Source organism: Bison bison, unplaced genomic scaffold (assembly GCF_000754665.1).
Source record: "Bison bison bison isolate TAMUID 2011002044 unplaced genomic scaffold, Bison_UMD1.0 scf7180017864464, whole genome shotgun sequence".
NCBI lineage: Eukaryota > Metazoa > Chordata > Mammalia > Artiodactyla > Bovidae > Bison > Bison bison.
Window position 1 is genome coordinate 1,052,220 of NW_011495025.1, and position 9,667 is coordinate 1,061,886.

General features: G+C 34.1%; 1 protein-coding gene across 2 annotated transcripts in view; it reads right to left on the reverse strand.

Moving 5' to 3' along the window:
- Nucleotides 1–9,667, reverse strand: part of GRID2 (glutamate receptor, ionotropic, delta 2) — a 1,587,604-nt gene that overhangs the window by 612,909 nt on the left and 965,028 nt on the right. For both annotated transcript variants that reach the window (XM_010860143.1, XM_010860142.1), the window contains one exon: nucleotides 7,716–7,769. In XM_010860143.1, the coding sequence (XP_010858445.1) occupies nucleotides 7,716–7,769 (54 nt within the window). The remainder of the gene's footprint in view (nucleotides 1–7,715; nucleotides 7,770–9,667) is intronic.

Consider the following 9,667-nt stretch of genomic DNA (forward strand, 5'->3'; position numbering starts at 1 on the left):
GTGTTCATTAAAATAATCAACTCATTTGTAGTTGCTGTCTGTGCTTTAAATTGTATGTATTTATGTATATAATTAATGAATGCCTAAATAATTTCAAATGAAGTGATGGACTTGAATACTTTTTATTTATAATAAGTTTATAATATGTTGAATACTTCAGAAAACTATGTGTTGTCTAAACATTGGAAAAGGTCACAAAGGAAGCTGTTATTACACTTAATTATTCATTAATGGATTTCAAGGTACTTTGATGACATAGGAAGATAGTTGTAATGTAAGAATTATATATATATATATTAGCAATGAAAAGGGGGTTCTTAAGACAGTAGAGAGAGAAAGAGGAGGCATCATTTTTTAAGACTTTTCCCAATTATTTCTTAGAACTATTGGTGTTAACTCATGGACTTGTTTTGATAAGAAATAGATAAAATGTTCATTAACTGCTGACCTGATATATTAGTATATAATTGTGTTCTTAACATAAAGATAAAAACTTCTATTGATTAATACAAAATGAACTCCAGTGATGTTTATCCAAATTACTACTAGTTTGCATATAAGCCTTTGAGAACGCAAAGGATAGCATTTTCTTCTGCCTTTTCCCAGTCACCATCCAACTCTAGACTTAAACTTTAAGATTTGACTCAACTATGGATGTGAAAATAAAAAAATAAAATAATAAAATAATATTTTTAACATACATCTGTTCTAATTGAACATTATTCTAATTGGAATTAGAATAGATGTGATCAAAATAAATTTTACTTTTAATGCAGCCTTTAGGTAGTTTGTAATTCATGGTATCCATCTGAAATCTTTTAAACCGATGAAGTCTTTGTAATTAACATATTATTGCTTTCAACAGATTCTTGCTGCTGCTGCTAAGTCACTTTAGTCGTGTCCGACTGTGTTACCCCATAGACGGCAGCCCACCAGGCTCCCCCGTCCCTGGGATTCTCCAGGCAAGAACATTGGAGTGGGTTGCCATTTCCTTCTCCAGTGCATGAAAGTGAAAAGTGAAAGTGAAGTTGCTCAGTTGTGTTCCACTCTTCGCTACCCCATGGACTGCAGCCCACGGGGCTCCTCTGTTCATGGGATTTTCGAGGCAAGAGTACTGGAGTGGGGTGCCATTGCCTTCTCTGACAGATTCTTACAGCAACAGAAATAAAAGATTTGACATAGGATACATATTGGACTGCAATGAGTATTTGTTAGGTTTGTTTCAAAGAATTATCACAGAATAATGAAAGAGAAAAAGATAATTTACAAGTGCAAATTTTCTTTGTCATAGAACATATTAGCTTTAAAATCCATCCTTTATTTATGATCTTTATGAAATAAAGACTTTTCTGAAAATAAAATAACACCTGCCATCAGCCATATCTAGTATAATATCCTGGATTTCCAGTCAATTAATGTACCATAAAGATGATTTTTCTCTGTTTAAAATGCCATCTTTTTCCTTTAGTGTGTATCATTTCACTGGCCACCAAAATTTCTGTCTGGCAAAAGCAGGGCAGTTTTTAATTCTCTGCCATCTACTCACAAAGTAAAATTAAACACTGTCTACAGTGTCTATAAACTTCATGTTAGGTCTGAATTTTAAACAGGAAATGTTTAAAATAAATTTTTATTGTTATTCAATGATATTACATGTTTAAAAATTTTTAATATTATGCAGATAGGCATCTTGATTTTTAAAAAGCAGTGAAAAATTCTACCACTCTCATAATATTGACTAAGTTGTGTTATATATGTGGTCTTTTTTCTTTAGCAATATGAGATTTATCAATATTTTGTCAAATACTACTATTTCTACATGCTCCACTAGTGCTGAACTACAAATCAGCATATTAGAACAAAAATGTACATTTATTAAGATCCTACTATATTTTGGGAAAAATACTAAGTACTTGACACATTATTTCATTTTCTGCTAAAAACTACTTTCTGATTCAGATGTTGTTAATTCTCACTTATAAATAAAGAAGTAGGGAGATTCCAAGTTCTTCATCAACATACCCTTTACTCATAATGAGATTTTATAAATGTCATCAAAAGACACCCTCTGAAGTAATCATGTAAGGAATCCATTTTTCCTTACAGGAATTATTTAGATTAATATTCATGAGTGATAGGAATTAAAACAATAAAGATATATTATTCTAGAATTTAATAGCCTAATGATTCTATAAGGAATGGTACAGTCATCTATCATGAGCCAAAGTCTTTGAGAGGACTATTTTTAAATCCATAAAAAAGGATGGTTACCTTTTACAAGTTCTAAAAGCTGAAGTCCTCAGATGTCTAAATGACTAAACTATATCTGAGAAAACGTCAATTTGAATTGAATATATTTTGCCTATTATTATTTGAGGAAGGGAAAAGAAAGTAATTTTCTGGTAGGAAAGAATCTGCCATTCTGAATGAAGCTAACAGACAATCTGTCTCAAAAAATTCACTTGCAGTTTTAGTTTTGACACCTGATCTCAAAAATAGTTTGATAGTGATATGAAAACTTGATTAAGTAGCTATTTTATATTTACAGAACTTCTACGTTCCAGAAGATGCATTTCAAAAGTGGTAAATACAATGTCATGTAAACAGTGGAAGCCAAGTAAATATTTAATCTTTTAAGAAATATTTTTAAAAGAAAATTGTTAGGTAAACTGCTTTATTAAAATATGAAGCTGTTGCATAATCTATTGGAATCTACGCTGTTCAAATGTGCAGACTTTTAAAAATGTTAAAATAACTGATTTAAAAAATAATCATATGAAGAACTAGCTTACCACACACTCAACTAAGTCCCCTGTACTACCTTAATATGCTACTAAGTTATACAGACATTTTCTGAGTCTGAAGGAATTTAAAGAAAGTAAATTAAAAATTATTTGTCATTTTTGTATTATTTATTTCAGTGAGTATATTTATGAAATAAGAATTAATATTGCAATGAAAAAAATATGTTTTAGTGTACTTATTTTTTCTCAAGTGTTCTTCTTTAAGAGCAAAGCATTCAGCCTTTTTTTTTCTCCAAAAATTATTTACATGGATAATCAAAAATTATCAAGAGTCAAATCAATATATCCGAGAAAATATTCTTATTCACTTTACTGTGATAGTTTAACATAGGGTGAATTCTGAATGGAGTCAAAGCCAAGGAAGGGGAAAGCTAAAATATCTGGTAGGGCTATAACTCCACCAGAAACAGCCAATTTCCAGAACAAATCTTTTAGGAGAATTGGATCACTCCTGAATCCTTGTAGGATATCAGCTTTAAGCTTAAGTTAATAGAATTCCAGGGAAGGAAGGACTCAAAATCTATTAGATCGGATGCCAATCTGTATTACATAAACTATTTCAGAATAGGATTCCTTCCTCCTTTCCTATTCTTTTATCTCTTAATATCTAATGAAGTTCTTGGCATATAGTAGGTATTCATTAAATGTATTGTCAAATAAAAAATTGAATGAATGGCAAGATTTCAGCAAACCATCTTTGAAAGATAGATCCCTGAAACTTTAAGTAGAGACACTGGGGTGCTTTAATAACTTTATCTATTATAAATAAAGCAGATTTTAGTAATGATACTAAGCAGTATGCTATGTAGTGTAATTTGAAAAGATTATATTATTGTTGTGTTACTGGTATGTTTATGCTCTCCATACTTTAACAAAAAAGACCCTTTGATGCTTCCATAAAGTTTAACAGTAATGTGAAACTATTATACAAATACCATGAAACATGGAAAAAACCAACTGCAGACTATAAGAGTGGAAAAAGGAACAGAATGTCAACTTTCTGCTTGACAGATTAGTAGCGAGCAGTTCAATTAATCACCAAATTAGAAAAATGAAAAATATTCATTACACATATTCAAATCTCAACCATAACAACAACTTCTTCACTGCAGAAGTAAGCAGTGATTAGCAGAGAATAATGGCTTAAACTAAAAAACTAGTATTTAAATAAGAAGTCAGGACACCAAGGGTCAGGTTTAGTATCATCAGGGAATGGAAGACTACATATAGCATTATGTTTCTTGCTGCTCTAAACAGTGTGTGTGTGTGTGTGTGTGTGTGTGTGTGTGTATGTGTTAAGTGGTATTGAAACACTAAGTGGTATTGACCTGCTCTGCCTAAAGTTACATCTCTTCTCAAGGACTAGTAAGGAGGGCTGTGGGTAAAAAACAGCCAAGGGTTTCAGTAACAAAGTGAAGTGACATTTATAACAATTTACGGTAGGAAACTAACATGTGAATGAGAAAAGAACTGAGGTTTTCTATACCGTGTTCTATACTTCTAATATGTATTTATGTATGTATATCTTCTTATCTGAGCTTCTAACTTGTAAAACTTAAATAAAGTGCTAGGCCATCTGCTTCGGGACCCTGAAGGGATGACAATACTTATAAGGAAAGGCTGTTCTCTGCTGGATCACCTGATTGCAGGGAAAAGATAAATACCATTTCCAACTACTAGCGTATGATTGATTACACCATATGAACTAGCATAGCCTCTCATTATTATAGCATATTTGATGCAAATGAAACAAATTTACTGTTTTCAAGCTTTAGCATCAATTTGTATCACGATGCACAATGCCAACTTTGATTTATAGTTTCTTTGAGAAACTGTTGGTGCAATAAGATTAAGTAAATGTTTGCAACCCATTTTAAAATTAGCAACAAAATAGTAGCTACACAAAGCAAACTAATCGGATTCATAATGTCCATGTTCAAACAAAATGGGCATTTGCAAGTTGTTGGATTTTGTTGTTGTTGTTGCTCCTTTTAGAGTTTATTATTTTCCTAGGAAACTTGAGGAATTCATGTTTCTCATTTTATGGAAATTAAGATAAATTTTGATTCATTTATTATAAACAGATGTATAAAACAAATAAAGGTAGTGACTCTCAAGTTTCCTGAGGCATATTTCAGAGAGAATGAGGTGGCTGGATGGAATCATGTAGAATTAAGAGGTGGATGGAATCATGTAGAATTAAGAGGGCTGAGCACAGATACATATATGGATGGTATCTCTTAGGGATGAAAGTACAGAAAATATACTTGATTTCTGATTTTTTTTAACCTAGTTTAGGGAAAAAACATAATAACCAATGTAAACAGTGCAGGCTGTGACCATGAGATTTTTCAAAGACGAAGTGGTATTGACCTGCTCTGCCTAAAGTTACATCTCTGCTCAAGGACTAGTAAGGAGGACTGTGAGCAGAAAACAGATAAGGGTTTCAGTGATGGTAAAAGTGAAGCTACAGTTATAACAATTTACAGTGGGAAACTAACATGTGAATGAGAAAATACTGAGGTTTTCTATACTGTGTTTTATACTTCTAATATTTATTGAGTTATTAGTCAGATTGTTTTTTGTGTGGATTTTTTTTTTGTAAAATAGGGACTCAAATTATGAAACAATTGTTGAAAGACATCATTGGCCCTAATATTTTATGAAATAAAACTTAATGAGAAGTTTAACAGAATGAGTTACAATTTTATGAAAGATATAGTAAAATATAAGCTATTGCTCTTTCTATAAATGAAATACATACTACTTAAACTTCCTTTTTATAATATGAAAAAGCAGTTTCTTCCATAGCACAAACTGACAAGCAAGCAGTGGACAGATGGTCATTGGTGTCATGGGAAGCTCTCTCTACCTGGGTTCACATTTTCAGGATACAAGGATAACATTAGAAGTTAAGTTGAATATGGGGAAAATGTTAATTCAGGGGTCCTTTCTGCAATCTTACCAAAGAATAGAAAAGAATGGGCATTCCATTTATCAATTGTAAGTGTTAATTTGTTTGATTAATCCATGTCTCTAAAGAGGCAAGAAATCACTTTTCCCCCCTAGTCATCAGTATTGACACAAACAAGTAAAACAGCTCCAGTTTGTTTCATATCAAAAAAGCTGAGTGGCCTACTACCCATCAGAAGGTGGGTGTGAAACAATAATAAGAAATTAGGAGGATTCTCTATTTCAAAAAATAGTAATCCAGAAAATATTAAGCTAAAGACAAAAAGTAACATAAAACTTACTGGCTCCTATAAGGTTGAAATTTAGGAGCATAAATTTCAAAAATATAATCTATAAGGAAAATTATTTTAAAAAAAAGCAACAACAACCAAAGCTTTAGACTGGAAAAGACTAAGTTTTAAATCCCATTATTACCACTTAATAGTTGCATAATATTTGACAAACCATTTGATTTATTTCAACCTTAGATTCTTTGGGAAAAAAGAGATAAAAATACCTAGAAAAGGTATTTCTAGGTATGTGGTTGGTTTGTTGTCTCCCTTTCCCTTAATCCATCCTGATGTTTAGTCATTCTAGACTGACTTAAAAACTTCATTGAAAAGCAGATCTGACATACACATGTTATCTGTGGGGATCTCTGAAGAACACATCTTAATCTGACATAAGAAATACACCGACAAATCATGTAGAATCAAAGTCTGGCAGGCAAAAAACAGGTTTGTAAAATGTTTCCAGTGCCTTTAAACTGAACAAAAAGAACCATCAAGAAAGCTAAAATTCATCAGTGAAGGGTGTTGTAGGAGAAACAACTTGAAACTAAGAATCATTTTTATTTCTCTGTATAAGGAAAGGCAAGACCCCATTTCCTCAATACTTCATAACACTATTTATTGTTCAACAAAATAATATGTGAGTAAGTGATCTGTGAACTTTTAATGTACTCTGATCATTATTGCAATACCATTTACTGTCATTTGTCAGGCATCATGTTCAGAGCATTCAATAATATTTCACTTAATTTTCATTAAGAACTGGTAAAGTAAATGTTGTTGTACCTACAGTACAAACTAATAAATAACCCCTGAGGCACAGGATATTTTATTATATATCCATAGTAACACAGCTATGAACCAATTTCAAAGCCAGGATTGAGCCTCTCTTGCTGAATTCGAGACTAGAATTCTTGTCAAAAATGCTACTTTGCTCCTGAGATAAAATGGATTATTCTATAATTCAACATTAGTATCATTTGATAAACAACACATTATTTTTCCATAAGTAATAGATATACTGAATACTAGATCTTTACCTCATTACTTGTCCCTGACTAATCTACTCATTTTCCTTTCTAACTCTGACTGGCAGGTGCTAATGGTACAACCTATTTCACAGGGCTCTCGTGTTGTAATACTGTATTTTTAATCTTATGCATTGTTTTTGCAAAAAAATCTTCCACAAGAAATTTGACAAGTTGGTGGATTTTAAAACAGTTGTGTTTCTTTATGAAAAGCAAAACAATCTGCTCTTATTTATTCATATTCATGTGAGGAACTATTTAATCCACTTGTAAGGGGGTGGGATATAAAAGTTCTAGAAACAACAGTAAAATATAAATGGAACACAGGCCCTCCACTGGGAGGGATTCACTTTGCTTACAAAGAAGAACTGTACTTTTTATAAAAATGATCTCTGATGTAAGCAGTGTGTGCCAACGGAAAAGGCTAAAAGATACTCAGTGGGGAAGACATTCTGTATTTACTTTATTCATACAAAGCCCTTTATAATTTGCAAAAACTCCTTATTCTATTTTATTTAACAGCATCCTTTCAGTGAGCTGAAAGTTTACTCTGTGTTCCTGTTAGAAATTCAAGGCTGTAGCTGTGACTATACTTATGAAAACAGGACTCAGAGTTGACAGTAAGGTTTAGTTAGATTTACCTCATTTATAATGATCCAGTGACAGTCAAAAGCAACCAAATTAGTCTCCACAACCTGGAACAGAAAACAAACCAGCTATCAGTCAGCATTAATTGTGAAAAACAAACCAAACTAAAAAGATATACTTGACAAATGACAAAGATGTATCACATGTTGGAAAGGTCCTTTTCAACTGAAAAGTCAACTAAAAATGGAAAACCGTTACAGTAAAATATGGTAGAAGCATTTGTGTTCATCTTGTAAGTGCAGTGTAGACCCTCTAAGTTTGAAAATAAAGTTAATTAAAAGCCTAGAAAAACAAAGGCTTCGAGTGAAAAAAAGAATACAAATAATACTGTTTTTGTGATTTAACTGAGTAGAATTTGCATTGAATTTCCTAGTCCAAATAAAGCTTTGGTGACCTTGCATCATCTACCTAATAAATATCTAAGTATATATCCTTCCATTATCTGGACCTAATTTAACATTCTTATCTGTTACTTCCCCATGTATGTGTTTTGTCATCGTCTTGACAAAGTAAAATGTCCATGTTCCAAAAACCTTTGAGTATGTGTACTGAGGAGATCCAATTGTAAAATTACCTGAATGAAAAGACTATAAAAGTGATGGACAGATCCAACCAGTCCATTCTGAAGGAGATCAGCCCTGGAATTTCTTTGGAGGGAATGATGCTAAAGCTGAAACTCCAGTACTTCGGCCACCTCATGTGAAGAGTCGATCATTGGAAAAGACTCTGATGCTGGGAGGGATTGGGGGCAGGAGGAGAAGGGGACGACAGAGGATGAGATGGCTGGATGGCATCACTGACTCGATGGACGTGAGTCTGGGTGAACTCCGGGAGTTGGTGATGGACAGGGAGGCCTGGCGTGCTGCGATTCATGGGGTCGCAAAGAGTCGGACAAGACTGAGCGACTGATCTGATCTGATCTGATCTGATAGTTGGCTAGGGACTTCCCTGGTGGCTCAGATGGTAAAGTGTCTGCCTGCAATTCGATCCCTGGGTCGGGAAGATCCCCTGGAGAAGGAAATGGCAACCCACTCCAGTACTCTTGCCTGGAAAATTCCACGGACAGAGGAGCCTTGTAGGCTACAGTCCATGGGGTCGCAAACAGTTGGACACGACTGAGCGACTTCACTCACTTCACTCATAGTTGGCTAATTTCAGTAGTGTTGCTAATAATATGAGCAGAAAGAAAATGTATGTAAAAGAAAAAGTAAACTATGTATAGGTAGCAATCTTGACTAAATAGATTTAAATAAATCGATTCTAAATTATCCTTGCTACTGCTCAGTCACTTCAGTCGTGTCCGACTCTGTGCGACCCCATAGACGGTAGCCCACCAGGCTCCCCCGTCCCTGGGATTCTCCAGGCAAGAACACTGGAGTGGGTTGCCATTTCCTTCTCCAATGCATGAAAGTGAAAAGTGAAAGGGAAGTCGGTCAGTCGTGTCCGATCCTCAGCGACCCCATGGACTGCAGCCTTCCAGGCTCCTCCATCCATGGGATTTTCCAGACAAGAGTACTGGAGTCGGGTGCCATTGCCTTCTCCGAAAATTATCCTTGGCTTAGGCCAAAAAAGTAACCCTACTGGCAGTGCGTTTTCACTCTATCCAACTTTATCATGAACATCCTACGACATGTTCTTATGATTCATGACATGGAACACATAGATAAAAGCTAGGTTAGATTGTTTTGTGAGAGATTGCTGTGCTATTTTCACCAGTAACACCAAAAGATCAGGTGTTAAGTGAGGATGCTTTCTAATAACTAGCAAGGAATTGTTATAAAGTATGAATTACTTGGAGATCAGTCCTGGGTGTTCATCGGAAGGGCTGATGCTGAAGCTGAAACTCCAATACTTTGGCCACCTCATGCAAAGAGTTGACTCATTGGAAAAGACCCTGATGCTGGGAGGGATTGGGGGCAGGAGGAGAAGGGGACAACAGATGATG